We start from the raw sequence: 24,890 nt of genomic DNA on the forward strand, positions 1-24,890 counted from the left end.
CTGAGACGCATATTTGGCATCGTCTATCCGATTACTTGAACCCTGCAAAATACTCTTGTCATTATCTGTTTGTATTATGCATGCATGCACTCCCTTTAATCAAACTGTTAACTTTAACTGCCATAAAGGCTAAATAAATTAGGCAAATGCATGATCTTCCTCAGCCCCTCCCCCCCGCCCCCCCTCTCTCCCTCTCCTCACATCTCACCAGTTTCATCTCCGTGTGAAGGGGACTTGCCTCCAGCCTTGTTAACACCATCTCCTGCGTCTCTGCCTTCCCTTCTCTTGGAGCAGCCATCTAACAACTTTTTGTTGTTGTTGTTGTTGTTGTTGTTGTTTAAATCCGCTGAAAATTTTCACGTTTGCTAATTTTGAAATGTGATTATTAACAAATATGATCCGGCACTTTCTACCATGAGAAGAGGCTTCCAGAACAGCAGCATCAAGGTGAGGTTTTTTAAAGTCTTATGAAAGTTGCTTGTGTATGTATTCATACTGTACCTGTTATTGTACTGAGTATTGTAAAGAACACAGTTCTAATCTATCTCAAATTCCCTATGGTGCGTATGATAATTGTGTGGGGAAAAAAATGTAGCATACTTTCAAAACACAAAAGATTAACCAAAATTGCCTCAGATGTAAGACCTGTAAACCCAATTGACAACGGAAATATTGTTGACTCTTGACATTTTCACGTAAGAAAAAATATGATTCCAACAAAACAGCGTCTGCCTCATAACCTCACATCTGCCCCTGAGCTTTGCAACATCATAACCTTGTGGAGAGAGTCATTAGCATACATCCGTGCAGTGTGTAATTTCAATTATCCCCAACAGTTACTGCTTGATGAGAAGGATTTGACAATTACAGTGGCAGTAAAAGCAATATTCCTCAGCTAACAGGTGTATTCAGGGACTTTAATGTGAGACCATTAATTGGGTGGGGGGGGGGGGGGATCAAATAATGTATCATTAATTTCATTGCTGCTTCTCTGTTTCCATATGATGGACTGGTCTTGCAGGAATAATCTTGTCTCCCTCAAGTGTTAATCCAGCCTGTGTGTAACATTCATGAACACATCCAAACCGTGATCCTGGAATTTCTGTGAGCTGAATGTGTTAATGCCCTGAAAATGTTCCTATTGTCTGCTGGTACTCATCTCACTGAAAAAAAAACAATAAACAAAAACGATGCATAATCTCTCGACTTTGACCTTTAGGATGCCAAATTGTGTCTGGAATTGAAACACTATTCCATTGTGAATATACGGAAAATGTATCTCCAGCCAACGTCTTTAGATAAATGATAGGTTGTTTCACTCCATTTTGGAACACAAACACAAAGCCTAGGAAAGGTCATGCTTGTATTTGGTATTTTTCTTCATCGCTACCTCTTGATAATGAGATATCTCATTATCATGAAATGAAAAGTTGTTCATACAAATCTCGAGATAGCAGCTGTCTCGAAAGATAACTTTGTCAAAATAACAAGATAAAATCCCTTTTCACAGGTTTATGTTACACAAAATAACAGCATTAAAAAAATGATTGGCTGTACTTTCCAATTATATACGATTAGAAAGGGAATATAGGTTTTCTTTTTTAGGCAGATGGATGTTCAGAATTTAGAAGATGGGTTTCAGAGGAATTCCAGTTAGTATTTTCCTTAAAGGAATAATAGTCAATTACATGCATGAAAATAACGAAGACAGAATTCTCCAGAGAGGAGTTTTTATGAACTCTTCTTTTTTTTCTCTCTTTGCAGCAGAACCAGCAGAGAATGTAGCAACAACTGCAATATCTCCTCCCCTTTTCCTCTCTGAAATGGAGCTCCCTTCGCAAGGTTTCTCTTCAAACTGGTCCTCTTTGTTTCACAATGCCAGTGCAACACGAAACGCCACTGGGAATAGCACCAGTGACCTGTTCACTGACATCAACCTCTTTGAAATCCTGGGTCCTAAACGCTCTCCCTTCTCCTTCCCTGTAACCAGTGTTTACATTCTTATTTTCTTTACGGGCTTGTGCGGAAATCTGCTGACGTGTGCAGTGATAGCAAAGCACAAGAAGATGCGTAACCCCACCAACCTGTACCTGCTGAGCCTGGCCATGTCCGACCTCCTGGTGCTTTTGTTCGGGATGCCCCTGGAGATTTATGACCTGTGGCAGAACTACCCTTTCCCCTTTGGTGAGGGCGGCTGCTACTTCAAGACCTTCCTCTTCGAGACGGTCTGCTTTGCCTCCATCCTCAACGTTACTGCTCTGAGCGTGGAAAGGTACATAGCAGTGGTGCACCCGCTCAAAACACGATACCTCTCCACTAAGCAGCACGCCAAACAGGTCATCGCTGTTGTATGGGTGGTGTCGATGATCTGTGCCATCCCCAACACGTCGCTTCATGGCATCTTCTACCTGCCCGAGAGAATAGAGGAGTCGGCCATATGCACTGTGCTGAAACCTCTGTGGATCTACAACCTGGTTGTGCACATCACCACGGTGTGCTTCTACTTTGTACCCATGATGGTGATTAGTGTGCTGTACCTGCTGATGGGACTCCATCTGGGTAGAGAAAAGCGCGAGTGCAGCGGTAATCCGGGAAGGAACAGTTGTGGCAAGACCCAGATGAAAATCAGTGTTGAGAAGGGGCGCAGACGACAGGTCATCAAGATGCTCTGTGAGTTGTTTTAGTGTCTTTCTGTCCTCGAAAAAACAAAAAACAAAATGCTGGCAACACAGATGAGATATAATCTGTGCTGCCAATGCCAAAACATGCTCCAAAGCTACCACATGAGGGAAACAGAAATGAGTAGTACTTTCAGTTATTATTTGTTTGCTGAAGTGTGCCTTTATCGACCTCTGGGGCTTGATGGGATTTCAGTTAAGGCTTTTTGTGGAGAGGCTCAGTTGCAGAAGAATCTTACCCAAAGCAGCACTGACAAATCACAGACTGTGAGTTGAAAACATTCGAAGATCGTCCGAAATTCAGAGCCAAACAAACGAATCTTGCAAGGAATTTTGCAAATAAATCAAAACTTGGTCAAAGAAAGTGGCGGAGGGATGGCGTCTTTGTGGAGGCCAGCTGTAATGTTAGCATCGTGCTGGTCTCCCTCGACCAAAAGCCGAAGCAATTTTTTAATTTTTTTTTTAACTTTTGATACATCTTTGCTGAAAATAAGCATTGTGGCAAACAAAACTTTATCAGATTTGAAATGTCTTTTTTTCAGCAAGCCAATCTCGAATCAACACCACTGTTATGATTTTTGAAGAGGAAATGCAATTGTTAGAAACTCCACCTCGTCTAGCTTAGCACTGCTGTTGTTTGCGCATAAAAGCTTTGAAATTCACGAGCGTTGCATTGATTGATGTATTTCATTCTGTGCAGAGTAAAAATATCTTAAGCTGGTGTGAACTATCGACTTTATTTTGGCATTTAACCGTGAACCCATTCATAAAATCCCTTTGACTTTGAGATGAGAGGACAATGCTAATTTACTTAACTGGGTTTGAAGACTTATATTCCACCTTCCTGTTACTCACCTCCCTGGCATCAAGTGAAAAAAAAAAAAAACAAGGGTAATAAATTCTGGCAGTTTTAATTCAGGGAGGGCAACAAGCCTCTTCCATGGGGAGGTTATAAAGGTGTGTAGCTGCTTGCCAGAGGAGGTGATGAAAGCGACTGCACCTCTGCAACAGCCAGACTGTTGTGAGTTATCAAGGGACACATACATGAATCCTGCCAAACTGTAGAAATTCATCCACCCTCTTTTTTCACTTTGTATGTAATAGTTTGTTTTTTTCCACCTAAGTTAGGTTTATATGTTAGTAATCCACCAAAAACAAAAACAAAAACCCAAACCACTCCCTCAACTCGCAGCATCATATTTGCTGTATTAAATTCCAGTCCTATCAGTTGCACTGTGTGGTGGATACATTAGTTTGCTTCTTTATGCAATGTCTGACTATCGTCCTGTTTCAGCACCTAAGCGCTGTTGGTCTGATTGGATTCCTAAAAGGATTTTGGCTTCCAAATAAAAAAAATAAAAAAAAAATGCTGAAAAGAATCCATTGAACGTGTAATATCTGAAAAGATTTTACAGCGCTTGTCTCTCTCTGGTTGTGTTCTTTAGCTATCGTGGTGGCAGTGTTTGGTGTATGTTGGGCGCCTTTTCACATCGAGCGTCTCCTGTGGAGCTCCATCAGCCAGTGGACCGACTTGATGCACAGCGTCTATCAATACGTCCATATCCTGTCAGGCATCCTTTTCTATTTCAGCTCTGCAGTCAACCCAATCATCTACAGCCTGCTGTCCACACGGTTCCGCGAGAGTTTCAGAGGACTTGTCTGCTCCCAGACTGAGGACAACAGCTCAGTCAAAGACTCCCCGCCTTTCCATAAGATTTCACTGGATCCCTCCATCTCAAGCTCCAGAGCCCAGACTGAGACTAAGAACTCCAGTGCTTTCATCCCTTTGCTGTCTTCAAATATGATTCGGACCATGGACGCGACGATCCTCACCTGTGCGTGTAAAGAGACGGCCTGCAAGACGTCTGTGTTCTGAGATGTGAATAGAAGGAAGAACTTTGCCGTCTGACGGTTGCACAATGACACCAGTGAGTGAACCCTGAGCAGTGCATATAAAATATGTGCTGTATACTTCATTTGAATAAATTCAATAACAATCAAAGAGGACCTGGATCTCTATATTTTTATTATGGGACTTCAGTTGCTCTGCATGATTCCTAGGTCGTACGTACCCTTTCACTTCATCCTCAGTTCCAGTATTCGCTACTGACACAGCAAGGCCCCTCGGTATGAAAGACCTCTTTCTCTTGACTGGACAACTTCTGGCGCTTTGTTGAAGTGCTGTGCCAGGATCCAGTGACCAAATTAAAATTCGCCATGACCCAACATCAGCTTGACATGAATGAGGAAAACCTTTTGGGAACCGATTTCAGAGGATACACGAGAATTTTAATCACTTTTACACACACTTACCTCAACATTTGAAACTGTGGACACACTCATTATGCGTATTGCCATAGAGGCCCTAGCCCTGTAGATGTCCTTCCTCTGCCACCAGGAGATGCTCCAGATTTGAAGTGTTCACGAGCTGATGACCCTGCAGCTGACCCCATAGCTGAATGAATAGCAAATCGTATGTAATTGGATTTATTACAATGGTAATAAATCCAGTGTAATGCAAATTAGGCTTATGCTCCTGCTGAAAATTCGATGAGAAGAAAAAGAGCACTCTGGTGTCTCCAGAGTAAACTGGAACTGGAATCAGAAGATAAGCTCAGTTTTAGAAACAGCCCTTACGCCCAGCCACTGAAAAATAAGTAAAAGTAAAAATGACAAATTAAGTTGTGTTTTTTGTCATGTGTGGGACTATTTAAAGTGCAGGTGTTCATTTATTGAGCTTTTGGACAGCAAGTAGGTATATTTTTTTTAAAAATGATTGGACCAATCTCGGGTATCTTTTCCCCTTTGTTTCTATTCCTTTTGCTTATCTTAATTAATCTTTGCCGCATTTTCATGTTAACAACATGGTCAATTTCAATTGGTTTTAATTGTCTAGTCAAACTCTAAGCAAGCAAGCAACCCCAACTCGAGGAAATTTACCTACGAGAGCATGTAAATAAAATCTGTATTTGTTACTCTGGAAGTTGTTGTTCAACAGTGCCTGCACATTCCACCCCGTTGTCTTGAACATTGCCCGCTACTGGGAGGGTACATCCACAGGGAGAAACATTTGATGACAATGGATGATTTGATAACATGCTGTGCTTGATTATTTATTGAAAAGTTGATGTATTGCCGGTTAGCAAAACAGGGTCAACTTTGTCTCGGTGTTGTGAGCAAAGAATGTGTGTGATGCTTTACTGTGGGCTTTTCCTTATCTGGTCACTTGTCCTCATGTGCAATACATGATTTGAGTGACTGCTGGACTCTTTGCTGCTACTGCAAAGTTATTGTACAATGCCTAATTGAAAAACAACAATAAATGAAAAATGTCAAAGCTATTCTAACGCCACACTTCATCCTATGAGGGCATTTTTCTTGTCAGTGCTCATTAAAGATGTGTTTTCCCTCCTGTATCTATTCTTCGTAACTGTAGAATGCAGTAAACAAACAGCCATGTGTATTCAGCTTTACAAACAAATCAACAGCAAAACAACTCCCTTTTGCTTGTCTGCTCATGTTGATGGTCCCGCTGAGCTGGGAAGGTGAGGGTTGGTTCAATTTGTTAATTACTCATCATAAGGCAGGATAAATATGATGTGGATTTTACTGGATCACGTGCTTGGGTTCGTTAAGGGATTTTATTGGGCATTTTTTCCTGTTTTTGTTGTTGCTTTAACTCTCGTTAGCTGTCAGTAGCTATTAGCTCGCAGTGAAATATGCATGACTGTCTCTTTCTGCATCCTTGATTAACAAAGAATTAATGCAGGAGGGGAAAAAACAGCTTTCTTGAGCTCAAGGCATCTATTTGTAAGTATATTTGTCAGTACTTGCAAGCCAAAATACACTTTTCTGTGTGAAGTATTGCTCAAACACAGCTTTTTATTTTTTGACCAAGGTAAATGCGTGGTTATCTTTTGATGCGTTGTTGATACTGCAATCGTTGAAATATGGATGTCAGGAAACTCAGGAATTGTCTTGTTCATCATCTCTAATCATTACTGAGCACTGTCCACATCCTCACCAAGTGTCAGACCCAAAGTAGCAACGATAGCAGAGCATCAAAACTCACAGTACAATTTGCAGAGAGGCACTCTAGTATGAGAGGTGAAGCATCAGCGTTTCCCTTTGAATCTGTCGGTTCATGCTACAGGTCGGGACCGCTGCGTGCATTATTCATGAAATACACTGCCATTCATTCCAACTGTGTAAGAGGTCAGAATAAAGTGGGAGTCCACTTTGGGGTTTACACCGCAAAATGTCACAGGAACAATATCAAACGCGTGTGCGTCCAGAATCCTCTCTTTTTCATCTTTGTCTCATCAGAGGCATGGTTATTCACATAAAAGTCAGCATTTCAATACACATGAAAACATCGATATTTAAATAAATGTCATGCTTATTCATTTTTCCCATGAAGACCTGATTTTATCTGCCATAAAGAAACATTACACAAAGACATATTCTTCCTTCATACATTTTCACAAATGTGATTCAGTTTGTCCAGGAACTGAAATTGAATGTAAACATTCATGTCAATGAGGAAAACTGGAGTTGGCCTGATGCTGGAAACTCAAGGACAGAGGGGACATAAATGAAAGCAGGAAAGACCCGATGAACATTCAGGTATAGTGGATGTAATGAAGCACCAGATTAAGAGGGATGATCATATGTAAAACTGACTTTATGAGCCGGTCTGATGCTGAGAACTCAAGGACAAAAGAGACATAAATAAAGTGAGGAAAGACAATAAGAATATTCTGGTAGCAGACATAATGAAGTAGCGGCAGGACAGTCATATACATAATTCAGAAGAGAAATGAATACGTCTTGTGTGAAACACATTTAACAGCCAGGTGAACCTCTTTTAGTCCTCCTGCATTTTCTGTGGTACCTTTCATCATCACTTTCACTGGGGACCACAATTCATATTTGGTTCATCCCACTGCCCGAGGACGCCGTCTCAAGTCAGTAGCATTGCAGCAGTTCAGCTTGAGAAAGATGGCTTACGTGCTATTCTGACTACATTGTATGTGTTGAGTCCCGGTGCATCAAAACCCGGTGATAGACCCTGCTTGTCAAATGTGTAGAAGTTAAATAATTGGCCATCTTGCGCTTCAAGGGACACTGAAGCCGTGCCGACTCTCAAAACACAAGGATACTCTTTTTCAAACACCACTCTGAACACCCTTTCGACCAGGTAGTTGAGCTTTATTGTCCTGTACTGTTCTGGTATCAGCTCTTCAATCTGAGGCCCAAACTGCTGCATGATGAGAACTCCATCTGGTCCCACTTTGATTTCGTAGAAGGTGATGTTGCTGTAGGTGAAAAAACCGATGTAGGGATCTGGGTCAGGGGGAGCAGAGAGTATCATCTTGGCCTCCCTGAAGGCCTTTTCTATGGCTGGGATGATATGGCTGTATGCCTGGGTGACCACATCCTGGCTCTGAGACCTGCTCCCAGCCATGAGTACCACCAGCCCGAGCTTCAGTCGTGGTACCAGGGAGAAGGTGGCTGAGTATCCATCCAGATCACCATCTTTTCGCACCACCTCGTAGCCCAAGAGCTCATTCACCTCCCATGGTGTCCCAGTACGATTGGCAAAGTAGTCCTTATCGCACCTGAAGAGCGGGGTCAGCATGATCTTCAAAGAGTCTGGCTCCAAAAGCTTGCGATGATAAGCACCTAGGAGCACCATGGCGAGCTTGGCCAAGTCCGCCACTGTGGAGAACATTTGACCTGAAGGCCGGTACCAGCCCAGGTCATAGAGCGGAGCTGGTTTTCCATTGGAGTACACCCCCACAGCCAACTGGCTCTGGAGTCCAGGAGTGATGTCAAATCCAGTGTCCTCCATTCCCAGACGGTCCAGGATGTTGTCAGTGATCCACCGCTGGTAGTCAACGCTGGCCACTCGCTCTGCCATCACATGAGCCAGCAGAGAGAAGGCGAGGTTGCTGTAGTGACATCTGGAAGGAAGGAAAAGCTGCCATCTTAAAAATCAAGCTGTTCAGGAATAAAGTCATGTTGAAACTTGTGACCTATCTTAAATGGCTTGTGTGACATTTTGGGAAGTTCATTTAATTCACTTTCTTGTCTTGTGTGAGGTGGGAGAATTGATAAAATGTGCCATTAGACCTGCAGGGGAACATGAAGGCTAATCTGGTGGTGGGGTGCGAGATAAAGACAGTTCTGTACTTACAGGTACACTCTGGAAAAATGTTACCTCAAAAGGAAAATATTTGGTTCTCAAGATGGTCTTTTGGTGATTGACTGTGATGAAGACGACAGGTAACAAAACCTTACTTGGTGCCCGGGTCTGCGACAAGGACATCGTCTTGAAGCAGATTGATTGCTGATTGTGTTTTTCCCTTCCAAAGCAGATTTGTAGCTCGGAGTCTCCTGGGGAGGCCTGTAACAGCCCAAAGGTGGAAAGCAAAAAAAAAATTAAATAAATACAATATGCATATATCTATATATATATAAAAAATATATAGATATATGGAGTCTGTTATTGATTAACATGATTTAACCCTTTTATTATAATCTTCGATACACTGGTGATTAACGGAGCGAGTGCAGACTGACAGGCCTCAGATGTTTATCTCGTCTTATAACTTGCTTCATTTCACAGTGAACCTCTTCAGATAAACATGCTTGTTTACGCATAATCATATTTGACGGTGTCTTATTGTCTCATTCCTCGTTGGTTGGATGTTTATGTGGCTTCTCTCTCTCGCTCTGTCTCTCTCTCTCTCTCAAGACAAACATGATTTAAATTAACCAACAGAGGTTGTTAAGGAGGAGAGGGACGCGAGTATATGGATAGTTCAGTGATTCAGTCCGTCTCTTCCACGAAATTGTTGGATTTCTGCGAGACAGGTTTTGAAGCTAAAAAAGAACAGAACAAAACAAAACAGTCCTCCTGTGTCCTACATTAGCGTGATTGGACAGCTTTCATCCTCTTTCAATTTGTCCTCCCTGTTCCAACCCTGTTACGGGATAGTTTTATTGGACATCTAAAACTGGCTCGGGTTACACCACCCTTCAACAGGAACATTTTTTTTGATTGTTAAAAGAGACAAACATTGTTTGCAAATGCAGTGATTTGCAGTGTTTTAATATTCAATTTAAAGGGCCAGCTATTGCAAATACAGATGTGTTAAACACCAGATTAAAACCAGCCCCTGTTTCCAGCCCAGTATTTTCATTTTATGGATAACAATACCTCACACAAAATTAATTTCCCGGTATCCAAGACCCTATTTATCATATTTATTAAGGCTGTAAAGGAAGAAGTGCATGAAATTTTAGATTTCTGTTATCAAATTAATGTACCGGACAGCTGACTGGCCATCCTGCGAAGGGTAACTGAGGAGGAGCGGATCTGAACCTCCCCGCTATCCAGAAAAATCAGACCATCCGTCACATATTTCAGCTCAGAGTCTCTTGTCTTCCCCATGGGGTTTTTGATGGTGAAGTTCTCTACGTATTTCTCCAGGGGGTCGTCTAAGGACCCGATCTTGCCCTCCTCCCAGAGTCGGTACAGCATCAGCGTCGGGAAGATTTTGGATAGGCTGGCGATTCTGAAAGGCAGATAATGGAGATTGTTGTTGCTGTGACTGCAAGAGATTGTTTTTTAATCTGGAGGAAAGGACCTCACGGTGTTTTTTCACTGACACAGCGAAGCAGAGCGTCTTCGTACTACAGACTCCTTGTCTTGACTCACCACTGTTTAGAAGATGCTCACCTGCATCTTTCTTTTGTGTTTGTAATGGACTTGTTAACATAATCATGAAAGACATCAAATGAAATGAACGTGTCCGATGCTCTGAAGTCATTAAAGATTGATCCTTTATCCCAATGTGGAGAATTGCAACTTTACAAACTGGATTTATCTGATCGCTTATTTCGTCCAATATTTTGCTGCCGCGGGATTCATTTGGATCCTTGAAGGTACTTAAAAACCCAAGATTACATACTAATCTCGGAATTTTCAGTTTGTATGAAAGGAGATTCTTTTGTTTGTTTGTTTTTCATTTTGTTTTTTTCAGGTAAACTGGTAGTTCGAGACATCACTGTTGTAATGCACACCCTGTGTGGAGTATCAAATTTTGAGTCTTATTTGTTTTGGTGCGCTAATTTTATCCAAACAAAATCCTGGAAGCTTGACAGATAAAACCAGAAACTGCAACTTAAAAGGAGACTAAAACCAAGAATAAATTAAATAACACAAGTGCGGGGGAGTCTTCTCTTCCAAGAACTGGGTTACTTCTGAAGAATTTCCAGGAATTTAGAGGAATAATGCTGTTGCGTTGTAAATTTGTAATTTGGCACACGTTTAGAAACCACTACAAAGCAGAATAAACACATTGGTCTTGTGCTCCTCAAGCTTGCAGCTCAGTGAATCTAAACTCTCATCCATGTCAACATCCCAGGCGACTAAATATTTGGGATTCAAAACAAGATCCCCATCGCAGGCTAAATCAAATCTAATATATTGCTTTTTTCAAGTGGAAGCACATCGATCGGTATAGCATGACTGCAAAATATCAGGAGCAAATAAAGCTTGTCTCTGCAAAACATTGATTTTTTTTTTTTAATTGGTAATATTCATTTTATGAATCAAAGCCATCTCTGCCAAAAGCCTTTTTTTTATTTTTTTTTTAAAAGATGTGTTGTTTAAACCTCAAAGGACAGGAATCTTCGAGTTCCAGGGAGGAAAATGTTGAAAACTCAGAACCAAATCGTACTACAGTATCAGTTGTGTCACTCTTGCCAGCAATTCAATAAAACCAAAACGGTCCTGCTTTTTAAAAGTCACATTATGAACAGAATTCCTGGAGTCTGTTGTAGAGAGTAAAACGTGCAGCAGCACCTGACAGGGAGATGAGTACTCATTATTCTACTTCTCTTTAGGAAAGAAGCTATCAGGTTGCACAGGGTGAGATTCCTGTCATTTAAATTTAGAGGCATTACTGAGATTAAGGTCAACATGCCATGTCTCTAATGAGCAGAGAAGAAGAATACAGAAACACAACAACTTGAAAGTAGAGATCTCACCAGAAAAGAGCAAAATCATTGCAGTTCACCACTTCAGCTAAGCAGGCTAAAGGTAACGGCATCTTGGGGAAGCGTTAGACGCCAGTCACCTGTAGATGGTGTATTCATTGGGAGCTCCTGAGAATGGGTCGCTGCCGTTCCTTTTCCCGAAGTTACCAGTCCACAAAACGGTGTCGTTCAAGATCACAATCGCTGACAGAGCAGGTAAACTGATGGGGTTAATGTTCTGTCGGAGCAAAACGTCCACCTGAGAGGTTTGGAAATTTTGTGACAGTTAGTTTGATGTACATTTGATCAAATTTAATTAAAAAATAATCAACATGGATTCCGGAGGACATGCGTCACATTGTGAATGTGCTGCCATGATGTTCCGTCGGATCTGCAAAGCGTTGCAGTGTTTCCTTCTGTTCAACACCTTCTGTGATTATATTATTGGAATTATGGCTCTAATTTGAATTCATGAAGGCAGAATGTACATCACATGTACTCAAAAGCAGTTCGGCGATGTGTAAGCCACGAGTAAATAACTGCATCTTAACCCTGTAAGCCAGATGTTGACTCGCCAGTGAAATATAGTGGATTAAACAGCCGAACGTAACACCAGCAGAAATGTTAATCAAACCCAACTGCCTGCTTTGAGATGATACACAGAGGGACGTCACCCCTGGGAAACTGTGTGCCAGGACGCGCTGTTGTGTGAGAGTGAAGGCCAGGACATTTCTTTCAGTTGCTACAAAAGCACAAGTGTCACACTGACAGTGACCTAAAGTTAAAATGAAAGCATGAGAAATTTGTCATTGATTGCAGTGTATGTGGAGCATGAATATCTGAGTTTGATGTTGGTGTGGGATTATTTTAAGGATATCCGAGTATGTGCTGGTTAAACAGAGATGCCGATGCTCATCATAAGGCAGTTTCCGTCCGTAATGATACAACGCTAACCAGTTAGTCTTTAATTTTTCTAAATAATTGAATTCCTCTTTTGTTGCTGTGTTTTGGTCAGACAAAGCAATTTCTCTGGAAGGAAAAATACTTTTAGTCCACTGGAGGATACAGAGGTGCCTTCCAGGATGTACAGAGAATTTTTCAGGTTTTTAAGAGCAGGCTCAAGGCACATCTTTTTAGCTTAGCTTTTGATTTATATTCATTTTACTCATGACATTTGTTTATTTTAGGCCTTCATTTTGTATTTATTTATGAATTTTATTATTTCCTATCTTAATTTCTATTTTAGTTCTTAGCTTTTATTTGTATTTTAGTTTTTACCTATTTTTATTCTTTTATCATTAATATCTCCAGTGTTTCCTCCAGAGGAGCCCTCTGCTCCTGGTGCAGACGACACTCTCGTACTCAGCCGAATGTCCACTATTTTAGTGTGTGTGTGTGTGTGTGTGTGTGTGTAGAGTGGCTGTAGGTTTGAGGGAATACTTTTAATTTTTGACTATGCGCAGCACTTTGAGTTACACGTATGGATGAAAAGTGCTTTATAAATAAAGTTTGATTGACTTAGAGAAGTAGGACTACTTGTGTAAAAAGTCTGAATATAATATGATATCATATCATATGAATTGAAGACTATAACATGATTCTTACTTTGACTAAAATAATACAAACTATACTGCAGAAACATGAACTTCACGCCAACATGCAGATCATTTTAAATATCAGCAACAAAACTGAAGACACTGTGAATGGGAACCCACAACAGCAGGTCTGAGTGATGTTGATGTTGACATCGCTGGAAAATTTAGAAAGACACAAATATATGATATCTCTACTAAAGCAAAGAGTAGATACTTTGTAGCGTCCCATCTCCGTTCATCATGATAATGACAGTTAACAATCACTACACTTGTCTACTAACTACCCTCTTAGGCTCTGTTGATGCTTCAGTAGAACTGATTGATCCGCCAATGAAACTGCAGCTCTCTGCCTTCCCAAACAACCTTTTTCCTGGACAGACTCTTTCTTTTTCATCCACTATCTCTTTAATCTCCTTCTGTCAACTGCAGTGGTGTTTGGTGTGAAGGATTACTGCAGTCAGCCAGTGAAGTTACTCAGGCTTGACCAGCATGAGTGAAAAATGACTGCAGATTTAAATGCGCAGTGAAGGAAAGACCCCTCTCACCTTTTCCAGGGCTTCTTTCAGACTGGGGATTGGATGCTCCAGAGGAAGGGGCTCCGGGAAGCGAGGGCACATCATCTCTGAGTTGGCATTGCGACCGTTCGCTTCATCTGGACAACAGATGAAAATCAGAAAAAGGCAGAAAGGAAGGAAGGAAGCACATGGGGACAAGCTATTATAATTCCCTCTTGATACTTGATAAGGTAATGTACCGACAGCATAAAGGGCAGAATAATGTGCTATAGTTGGCAGCTTAAGTAATTCTCTCTGCTTTTTGATGCCCCCCAGGGTCTTATTGAATACAATGTGACAGGATGTATGATTATAACTGATCGAATGAGATGCAGCCCGATCCAACTGTGAACTCTGGGTGAAAAGAGATATTTCAGTATGTTTCACTGTCGCCTCAGGCTGCATAAAGACTTTAAAGAGACACGAATGAATCACCAGAACTCCCTTCACTCATGGAGAACACAAAGAGATTGTATGGATGGAGAGTGTTTTAGATGACACAAGAATTTTGGCTAAAATTAACCTGACGGGGTGCTTTAATTCAATTAGGTGCCTTCAATTCCAGTCAAACAGGATTTAAAGAATCAATTTAAAGGCAGGGTGAAATATTCTGGTACGGGGTTCCTTACATTTATACGAATGATTAACAGACTCGTCTTGAGGGATGTCTTCTCATTTCAAGAGACCAGTCTTGAAGGTTGTCTTCTCCTTTTAATCACAGCTGGTATTGTCGGAGACGTTTTTCAATTCATTACGACAGCATCCTGACATTTGCACCTTGCTTAATTGCTGTCTATTACACACAACTAGCACAACTGCCGTGGCTAAATATGTCTTATGATCAGAATCAGAAGATGGCACGCCTAATAGTTCGTGTCGTCGTTTGGATGTTGTAGCAGCTACGAGGGAGCACTGGCAGTTTCAGGAGTGTTTAGGTACACAAACATTTAATCTGGAATGATTTAACCACTAGAACATTCAATTTTGAACTTGTCCATCTTTGAGAGTTCGTCAAATTATTACAGGCTCTAAGGACGAAATATTTAAAACAAAACAGGTTTAACATTCAGTTTTGTGTATAAAATCAGTTTTGTACTATTAGGTAAAGTAGGTGGTGGATAATTGGTATGCCTTTGCCTGTATTTACAGTCTATTAACAGACAGGAATCAAAGCATTGGAATGAACCTTAATACACTGAGAGAGAAAGATTTTAGAAAGGAATCCTTTTCTTTTTTTTTAACTACTTTGTAGCATAAGCTCGTAATTCTAATAACTTAAATGTAGTAGATGCAGAAATTTGTAAATTGCATGCATATATACATACATACGCACATGTATGAACTGTAGTCCAGTGAATTCAGGGATTTAACCGGTCAAACACAGGACGTGTATGCATATCACATTCTCAGTTTTAGTTTCACGCCAACAGCTACAATTCATTGTTCAGTGTTTGATTTAAAAAAGGACAAACAACCAGACAAAAGATGCCAGAGGCAGTGAGCTTTGCTGCATATTAAAATGATTGACTGTAGTATAGCTGTCTGCGTGTGTATGTGTGTGTTTTTTAATTGTGTTACAGGTCTGAAATGAAAAATGTGTAATTAGAGCAGCAGTCTTATCAGGGAAAACGAGTCATTTTAAATAACTTGAGGCTGGTATGTCAGCAGATTTCATGATAGACAATTAAACAGTCTTACCCACAACTCACACACTACTAATTCTGAAGTAACACATTGCATGAGCCTCAAATAAGTCACAGTTTGAAGTGCAGTTTCACAGCTTTACATTTTATCGTTTGTCTAAATCTCCAGCTTTGAATTCAATTAAGGGCTGTGATAACCTACCAAATCCCTTTCCTTCCTTATGAGAAGAGACAAAACTTGAAAAATACTTACATGTGCTGGACTGCAGCATTCTGAAACCTGCCACTTTACACTGCTGCAACTAAAAGACAGTGTGACTTGTCAAGCTGAGTCACAGGCGACGCCCCAGCTGGCCCGAGGCGAGCTAAGACAGACCAGTTAACACTGCTGCACCCTGAGTCTTTGGTCTGAATTGAATGCCTCATGCAAAGTACATCAAACAGTGTCTTGGTCTTACCAGGCAGAACTTTTGGCAGCTGATATTGCCAGAAGAAGCATCCTGTCATCACCAGTGACAAGACGATGAAGAACACCAAACCCAGCTGGGACCATTTCACCTTCATCCTCTTGGCTTTAGTGAGTCCCTCAAATTTAACAGTAGCCGTGGGAGCAGCCTCAGCAGGAGTGGGCTGGAATACAGAGAGACAAGCACACAAACACGTGCAGTTCAGCACTGAATGTGTCATCATGCTGTTCACTTCTGAAAGTCAGAAAATTGTTGATAACATTTTTTTTTTCCTGAAAAGAACTCCCTGGTACCATTTCAGTAAACAAGTGATCCACTTTGCATTGGAAACAACTCACCACCTGATGCTTCACCAACCAGAGCAAGTTGGACTGGATTACCAGGGACGCAGCAAGCTTCTTATCACTCAGTCAAACTCCTAAACATCATTTCATGTTGGTTCTACCATTTAGGTGAACTCTACACTCAAAGGCAGTAAACGGTGCCCCACAGAGGTTTTCCTGAGCAGGACAAAGGCACAGACATGGACTCCCATCTCTGATTTCTCACTGACTGTGCTCTAATCCTAGGCCATCGGCACTGCATCCCACACAATTCAATTTCCTCTCCTGCAGTCTCAGGCTGTTGACATCATAATCCCCAGATTTACTCCACCGAAGCAGCCGGGGAAATCTTAATCCCTAATCCCTGGGAATCAATTCACTTCAGTCCTGCTTTGCCTTGTGGAACCCACCACTGAGGATGGCACCCACTCAACCGGCACAAGTTGCGATGGGGTGACAGGGCGTGACTTTTAGCCGGAGCAGAGCTGAAAAGCACAATCACATGGGTGCAGAGACTTCGGAGCACATTGGTGAGGGAGTGACAGATAATTGGTGATGTCATTGTGGATTGGGATTTAGAGGAAACTCTTGTTGAGGAAGAAAGGATAAAATGCTCTGCTCGTGGAAGGATGACATACAAACTGCGCAAAAATAAATACACCGTCGGTATGTGTGTCAAAGCTTTTTAGAGCCACGCTAACAAATTTATACTGATATGCAAAGGATTAACAAAATCAGGCAGTGGGCAGTTGCTGCAGCAGTCTTGTTTTACATACAAGTATAATGTGAAGAAACTGTTTTGACTTGTTCGAGAAAATCCGTCACCCAAATCTTGACTTTCCAGAACTTCCAAATCGGTGTCTTGGGCACACAAAGACGTTTTTCCCAGCTGTGCCACTTCTTTGTTGCTCCAGATGTCAGAAAGGGCTAACGGCCACCGTCTTCTAACAATACAGCAAGACAGACATACTTCGGACAACAAAACTGTCCAAAAGTGTCCATTTACAGTACAAACCCACGTCGTGGGTTATAATCTATGTGTTCATTATCTAGCCACTCATAGCAGAGCAGAACCAGACGTCTTACAGCTTGTGTTTAGCTCAAATCAAAGTTTTCGTGGAGCATTTAGCGTGAAGCTGATGCCGATTTTACTGGACAACCCACTTGAGAGTTTTTAAACAGTTTTTGGGCAGAGTACGTGCCGTTGTCGTTATTGTCAGCGGTCGGTCACCGTTAGCTTCAAGCTAAACATACGTGGCTGTCTCTTTCAGTTTGCTGAAGTCACAAAGACCTCGACGCTTGTTTGAGAGTACTTGAGATGCAAAATACACATTTTGGGTGAAGTCTTGTTAGTTGTCACACAGTTGTGGTCCACTGGAGGTACAAAGTAGCTCTCTGGTGGATGTGCTGTAAGTGCAGCACGAATTCTAAATGTAAAAACACATCTTACTTCATGTATCTGTGTCAAGGTAAGTTCTGCACCGATGAGGAAACAGCAGTCTGTGGGAAAAAAAAAACAACTAAAAAGTACTTTTGAGTTTGCTTTGTGATTTTGCTTGAGATTTTTTTTTATTTATTTTTTTTTATTGCTCACCATAACCTTTAAAAATGAAAGCTTTACACTGTACACCCAAGATTGCCCCCCTGGTCTTTTAAAGGTAAAATGAGCTCAATTTTTCTTGGAGGACAGTGAAGCCATTTGCATTTGCAGTAAATGTTAACTACACCAGTATGACCTCAAGTTTTAGCTTATCTGACTTAAAAGAGATATATCCCTGCCTTATCTTATCTACTTATCTCCTATATCCTGGGTTGATATGGTAACATGTATACGACAGGATGACATTTGTCAACAGAAGAGCGTTTTTCATTTCACCTTCTCTCTGTCCAACTTCCTTTTACAGTAATGTTTGTGTTTATAAACGCTTATGTCATCCTTCTCAATTGAGTTTCCAGAAAATGTACTATTTATTTAATAAATGTCCGACTGTTATCATAAAAAATGACATGCTACCCAGTGGGCATCTGTAATTAAATAAAAATATCCGATCTGAAAATCTTGATACTGAATTTCTATCCATCATTGGGTACATCCAGTGACTCGTTCATTTTAGCAGCTTAATCACAAGACATTAATGGCTTGTCTGAAGCTCAGTGGTGATGATTATAGGTATGATGATGCAATGTGGCAAAATGAAGTGTGAAAGCAAGCTATAGCCTGATCCTGGTTGCGTAACCTGTGATGGCTGCAGAGCTCAACCACTGGGCCATTTCAGCGAAGTGTCACACACACCACACACGTGCACGCACACACTCACACACACACACACACACACTGGCCATGGAGTTGTCATAGTCACTCGGGTCTTAACACACACACATTTAGTCATATTCACACAAACACTTGATCATATAGCAGTAATGCACAAGACTATGGAACATAGAGTTGGCATGTAGTCGTTTCACTGCAATATGTCACCCAAAACGTTTGTCACGTCCAAAGTACTCCCATACAGGCGTCTTGATCGAGCTCACATTTTTACCCTCCTGCCACCAGCCACTTATGATGACGGCTAACAACAGCTACAGTAAAACAACAACAACAAAAAACAACAAACTGCCTTAAAACAACAAACTGCCTTAAAACCTCAGTTTCAAAACGCAGGGTCATGTCTGTGTGAGTATCTTGTAGCTCCATGATAAATAGAAACGTAGCTGGCGCTTACTGCATTCTGGAATCACTAAGACGTAAGGCAGGAGGAAAAACAACCTCTGTGACCTCAAGACGCTTCTTTGGAAGTCCTGGAAAGCCAAAGTACACTTTTAGATGAAGTATTGCTTTGAGTCAAAAGAAAATAATTCAGTTGTTCATGACTTATCCTTTGCTTAAAATCCCTTGATGTTTGTGAGCGTGTCCAAGAGAGGCAGTGGTTTATCAGGGTTCTGTGTTTTGGGTTCTTGTGGATAGAAGGAACAGGCGTGGCAGGACAACATGAAGCTGCTCCTTGTTTATCTAAGTGCCAAATGAAGGCAACTGAACTTCCTGGAATTTACTGAAGACTCAGAATTTCAGAAGTGGATGAAGAATCGTTGGATGTCTATTCTGCCACCTTTCAGGAAAAAGGTGCCACTGCTATGTGGAACAACTTCCATTTACATGATACAAGTCATGCACAATCAAGCATACATGTTGGACTTTTAGTAAATATGTCTATGCCCCCGGCGGCACGGTGGTGCAGTGGTCAGCACTGTCGCCTCACAGCAAGAAGTTTCCGAGTTCGAGTCCCGGCTCGGGCGCGGGATCTTTCTGTGTGGATTCTGCATGTTCTCCCTGTGCCTCTGTGGGTTCTCCCCGGTACTCCAGCTTCCTCCCACAGTCAAAAGTGCAGTGCAAATGGGAACGAGGCTGATTGATACTCTAAATTGACCGTAGGTGTGACTGTGAGTGTGAATGGTTGGTATCCCGCCTCTCGCCCGAAATCCGCTGGGATTGGCTCCAGCACCCCCGCGACCCTTAACAGGAATAAGTGGGAGAAAATGGATGGATGGATGTCTAGTCCCCCTCTCAATCCCACCCCACACACACACACAACTCTATCACAGCAATCTATGGTGAATACACAGTTTTTAGAGTGGCATGTGCTTGTTTCGGCTGCATGTTGTCACTGTAGGAGTCTGTACAGCTTGTGCAGTATTTAATGGTTGTTTACCTGTGCTTGAACCCCGTCCACAGAGGTTTCTCGGAGGACTTTACTTCCCGCCTTGCCCATGGTTTTAATTCACCAGCTGCTGGATCAAAAACAAACACAGGCAGTTCGTGATTTCACACAAATCTGTTTCTGTTGCTTTTTACATGAGTGTAAAATGGAAGGTTTACAGTCGTACAAAGACGTTATTTGACGCTGCCCTCAGCTCAAAGGATCCACACATTTTCAGTTATGGCTTGCAGAGGAGCAGGCAGATAATTTATAAATTCTATGTTCACATTGCATATGACCAGGCAACATATTAACATGAAATATTGTATGATTCAGGGAACTTTAAACCTGAAACCTTCTGAAGCGTTGTTCTTACAATTAAAAACTTGTAAAGCAGCAAGTAAAGCTGCTGAAATACATCTTCAGTGCAACCGGGGTAAAATATGATCTGCTGGGTCAGTCAGCCTGACTCAAAGTTGCCTCCACTTGCTCCCACGAGCAGAGCTGAATCTGCTACAGCACAATATGACTTTAACTTCATAAACTTCCTGTTATTAACATAAATATTCATGCCATATTTACTCACATATCATTTGACACATTTAGCTTTCGTCATGTAAACTGAAATTAGTGTCGCTCGCGTTTTGGTAATTTAATTGTTTTCCTCTCATTTTAGTCAGTTTGGTTATTGTTAGTTTCAGTCTTGCCTTTGGCAGATTTAGTAAGACAGTGGATCTTTCATTTGTGGACACTTGAGTTTGGGTCATTAATTCTCCTAATTTGTGTGTAGATTCCCTGTCTTATGCTCAAACCTATTCTAAGAGCACCTTTCTCTTGTGTCTTTTTTTTTAGTTTCACATCCTGTCTTTATGTGCCTCCCCCTCTTGTTACGTCGTTCCCCGTCTCTTGTCTGTTAATCAGTTCTCATCAGCTCAAGCCTTGCTCTGATGGTTTCCCAACCGATCAACTCAGCTCTTGTGTTCTCCCACCTGTTTCTTCTTATCGCATCAGGTCAGCGTTTCTGTGTTTCAGTTTTGTTTCTGATCTGTCACATTATGCCTGTTCACAACCCCACGCTACTCCACCCATCCCTTCACAATTAGCAGTTTTGTCTTGCCTTGCCTGTTTGTTTCTTGGAGCTTTTGTAGTTTCTTTTAGGATGATCCAGTAAATCTCTAAGATCTTCAGCTCCTGGCTGCCTCGGCAGCTGCCTTTGCATGTGGGTCCACTTGCCTCCTTGATATGTAACAGAAGGAAGCTCAGTTATTCCATCTTTTAATCTTTATTGCTTCTGCTTTGAAGTTGGTGCAGCTGTTAGACGGAGAGTTCACACAGGGCTGCTGCCATTGCCTTTGAGAAACTGAAGTGGATTCTCACTTTTTTCCTCGTTAGCATTTTCATCTAAATGGAGAAAAAGTCAAACAAACATGAATCAGCTCGACACCAATAAAATGATCGGATATTGATATCCGATATCGGCCTGATACGAATTCATATCACTTGATTGAATATCAGAAAATTGTTGCTGATCTATTACATTTTATACTGTGGTACGAGACTAGATAATACAATGCTACATTTTAACAGAAGGAGAGTCATGCCATGCTCAGCAGTTTTGAAATATTTCTTAACTTTTGCCAAAGTCAGAAAAGTGATATATATATATATATATATATATATATATATATATATATATATATATATATATATATATATTAGATTTTTATTTAAAATGTCCTTTTGAGCTGGTGTCCCATGTGCATTTCTCTGTTGTGGGTTCAATAAAGTCTTAACTTATTGGATCAGTACCTGGTTTTGGCTGATACCCAAAGCCATGGTATCTGTATTGGTGTCAGGAACAACTTATCACATAAAAACATCCCCATATAAAATCTTTTTTAAAAAGCCCTGCTAAGATCAGTGTTGTCGACTGGTGTCGGTAGACTGATTTGACTTTCTTTCGTGCACGACAACAAATGCTGTGATTACTTCATTAATCTGAGCAATGGCATCTCTGAGATGAAATTACATCCGTGTTGATGAATATTTTTCCGGTGGCTGCTCTCCCTGCATTACAAAACTCACACAACATGCATTCATGTCTGACGTTCAGGATGATGCGTGTCTGCGTCTCATCCTACAGCAAAGGGAAAAGGAGGTCATGCTCTCCACATTTTTTAAGCATTCAGACCAATTAAAAAGTCTATTAGATATTCAGCACTGTGCTAAAACCTGACCTGGCATGATGCTGCATTTTCACTGTAATGAGATGCAATGAACCAATGCTTACAGAGCAGTTTCTGAAGTGCTGACCAAGCTTCGTTGTTGCGGTGGTACAATTAGTTGGTTGGAAACGATCGTCTTATTGCTGAAAACAGATCTGCCGTGATACTGTGGTCTGTCATATACAATTAATTATAAAAATATTTTTTTAATGCAAGCAAAAACCTCAGATTAAGTACAGTCTGCCCAGGAAAGCGGGACAGCTTGTTAGGAAATGTAATTCACACTTATAAATGTATATTAGTGCAGGTAGTTTGGAATTATATAAACTAAATTAGGCAGCCATGAGTAGCTTTGTTGGACAGCAGCATCAAGAGGTTAAAAACAGGAGGTTTCAAATCTTTTCATTTGAGAATTATTTATGTTAAAAGGTGATTTTTTTAAAAATAATTATGAAACAACTATACTGGAAAGGAGAGAAACAGACGCACTCAAGCACTTATCATGCTTATGACTGTGTTCCTTATGCAACCTTCAGTCTGGAACCACGGCAGTTGTGTAGAAAATGCTGTTCCACCTGGCGCGATGTTGACCGAGTGACTAGCAGCAGGTAACGGTCTCCTTTTGCAAGCCAACTGAATCCTGTGCTACAAGCTAGCCCTGGTTTTGTGGAGTCAGCTGGCCGTCGTGGTTTGGGGGACCATACTCCTTCAGTACATGTTGGTATACTTTCAGAATGATGCTACTTAATGTTTTGTTAAAAAAAAACCTCAAGTATTTTATCAGGAATTTAAAATCTTGGCCACATGTGTTAGCAAATTAAAAACAATGGACCAACCATGTCACCTTAAACTGCAAAGAGTAACAGGACATTTGCACCAGTACCATAGTATTATATACTAACTATATCATGTATATTTTATACTTATACTCCACTCTTCATTATGTACTACGTGCCACTGTATTTATCAAATAGATATGGATTTGCGGTTGTCTTCCAGTTTTTTGTAAACACACTAGTTAACAAAGCTTTGACCAACATTAAAATGTTGCTAACAAGCAACACTTCACCCAAAAAGCTCAAACACCCATAATTTGGTGTCCCGAGCACAGGAAGACGTTGTCCCCCTCCTGCCTCACTAGTTTTAGACTCCAAGATAGAGAAAAAGCCAGCCACATATTAGCTGAAAGCTCATTGTTTTGTCACTGTTGTTCGGTGTCGGTTGCCATTAGCTTTGGCTAAATATACCTAGCCGAAACAAAGTGTGCAAGAGGGCAAAAAAACAAAACACTTTTGACTTCAAAACAAACATTCTAAAGTGCTTAGGCAGCAAAATACACCGTTTTGGGTGAAGTAATTATAACAACCATCCATTAATATGCCCAAATATAATATTAGAGCGAGTATAACTGAGTGAATGCAGTACTGTGGTCCTTGAAGCATGTGAGTACAGTGATTCTTTTTATACACAGTGTTGATTAATGCTGCTCTGAGTTTTTGGGATAATTTTTTTCATCAGAAGTTAAGTTGATGTTTTCAATTTCCTGTTTGTATTTGTTTGTTTTTCTGTGCCATTCGCTGATGCAGTGACCTGCTTTCTTTCGAGGATCGTGAATATTTTATTACATCTATCAAGCTTAAATTTCTCCTTTCATGAGCCTTGAATACAGCCATAATATTAATAGAAATCAGCTTTAATAAGTGTTATGTAATTCGTGCATTTCCCTTAATTATCCTGCTATTGATGAAAAACTTTTTTCCAGAACTATAATACACAGTATTTATCATTTATCTCATTGTAATTGAGATTTTTTTTTATTATGTTAACACAGCAATTATACATGCATTCATGTATATTTAGTTCCCTCAAAGGGTGAATTAATGAAAATAAGCAAGAGTAGTCCAAATTACAAAGGCTTCCTCCTTTCCTCAGCTTCTCAGGATGCAAACCTGCTTATTTTGATGTTCATCATTCACAATATGAAATGTTAATGTATTTCAAATCGGTACAATTATGTCATCCCGCATGCACACAGGCGTTGAGAATCCAGGCTGCGGAAAAACATGTTACATAAGCAGCAATGAATCAAGAACCTCTTTTCTAGGCCATGAAGTATTCAACACCGATAATTCCTTGTTCACTTACCTCAGGTTCTAATAATTGTGTTCTCTTTTACGTCCATCAAAACAGCAACACAAAAATATTCCGCACTTGTTCTGTCTGAGTTTGGGAGCTCGGAACAGTATCCTGACAGATGTTAGTATCATGGTTATTGCTAAATCCTTCTTGTATCAAACCCAGCATTCTGGATTAACCATCACAGCCAATGGCCACATCTGTCATAGCACAAAAATGGGTGCCCTTTTCAGAGTGTGTGTGTGTGTGTGTGTGTGTGTGTGTGTGTGTTTTGTGTACATTTGTGTCTCTTTTGCATTTGCATGGCATGTGTTTTATTTATTTATTTTTTTGGGGGGGGGGGGGTGGTAAGTTAACTTGACTACACAAAATGCCAACTGGTGCTATTTGCTTAGCCGAAAATTGTAGAGATTACATTCCATTAATGATGTTACGCCTGGAGTTTGGTGGGTTTATTTAAAGTAGATCAGCGAGTAGATGCGACAGGAACAGCAAAGACGCCAAAATCAACTTTTGTGGCTCA

General features: G+C 40.9%; 2 protein-coding genes across 11 annotated transcripts; one reads left to right on the plus strand and one right to left on the minus strand.

The window, feature by feature from the left end:
• Positions 1-234: 234 nt before the first annotated feature.
• nmur3 (neuromedin U receptor 3) lies at positions 235-6,009 on the plus strand. Of its 2 annotated transcripts, XM_086200098.1 has the most exons (3): positions 235-447; positions 1,765-2,670; positions 4,124-6,009. In XM_086200098.1, the coding sequence occupies exons 2-3, from the start codon at positions 1,824-1,826 to the stop codon at positions 4,552-4,554; spliced, it is 1,278 nt and encodes a 425-aa protein (XP_086056224.1). In that variant the 5' UTR covers positions 235-447; positions 1,765-1,823; the 3' UTR covers positions 4,555-6,009. The 2 variants fall into 2 exon arrangements, with proteins under 2 accessions (XP_086056224.1, XP_086056223.1); XM_086200097.1 differs by lacking the exon at positions 235-447 and having other exon boundaries at positions 1,478-2,670.
• Positions 5,347-24,592, minus strand: lactbl1b (lactamase, beta-like 1b). 9 transcript variants are annotated; one of them, XM_086200091.1, is made up of 10 exons: positions 24,377-24,592; positions 21,384-21,407; positions 21,129-21,242; positions 20,019-20,094; positions 15,977-16,148; positions 13,867-13,973; positions 11,828-11,985; positions 10,014-10,261; positions 8,982-9,087; positions 5,347-8,644 (listed from the first exon to the last, which is right to left on the minus strand). In XM_086200091.1, exons 4-10 carry the CDS (start codon positions 20,076-20,078, stop codon positions 7,666-7,668), a joined length of 1,830 nt encoding a protein of 609 aa, XP_086056217.1. In that variant the 5' UTR covers positions 20,079-20,094; positions 21,129-21,242; positions 21,384-21,407; positions 24,377-24,592; the 3' UTR covers positions 5,347-7,665. The 9 variants fall into 9 exon arrangements, with proteins under 9 accessions (XP_086056217.1, XP_086056213.1, XP_086056215.1 ...); XM_086200087.1 differs by lacking the exon at positions 21,384-21,407; XM_086200089.1 differs by lacking the exon at positions 21,384-21,407 and having other exon boundaries at positions 20,019-20,097.
• Between the last annotated feature and the right edge of the window lie 298 nt (positions 24,593-24,890).

This window comes from Aulostomus chinensis, chromosome 3, assembly GCF_037954235.1.
Source record: "Aulostomus chinensis isolate RoL2024-O1b breed Wild chromosome 3, RoL_Achi_v1.0, whole genome shotgun sequence".
Classification (NCBI taxonomy): domain Eukaryota; kingdom Metazoa; phylum Chordata; class Actinopteri; order Syngnathiformes; family Aulostomidae; genus Aulostomus; species Aulostomus chinensis.

Bases quoted from the DNA above. Each gene is read 5' to 3' on its own strand.
- lactbl1b (XM_086200094.1), bottom strand. From the start codon at position 20,078: ATGGGCAAGGCGGGAAGTAAAGTCCTCCGAGAAACCTCTGTGGACGGG. The intron at 11,986-13,866 runs GTGAGAGGGGTC...CAAACCTCTCAG, and splicing joins TGAAAGAAGCCCTGGAAAAG to GTGGACGTTTTGCTCCGACA. The intron at 10,262-11,827 runs GTGACTGGCGTC...TCTGCCTTTCAG, and splicing joins AATGAATACACCATCTACAG to AATCGCCAGCCTATCCAAAA.
- nmur3 (XM_086200097.1), top strand. From the start codon at position 1,632: ATGGGTTTCAGAGGAATTCCAGTTAGTATTTTCCTTAAAGGAATAATA. The intron at 2,671-4,123 runs GTGAGTTGTTTT...TGTGTTCTTTAG, and splicing joins ACAGGTCATCAAGATGCTCT to CTATCGTGGTGGCAGTGTTT.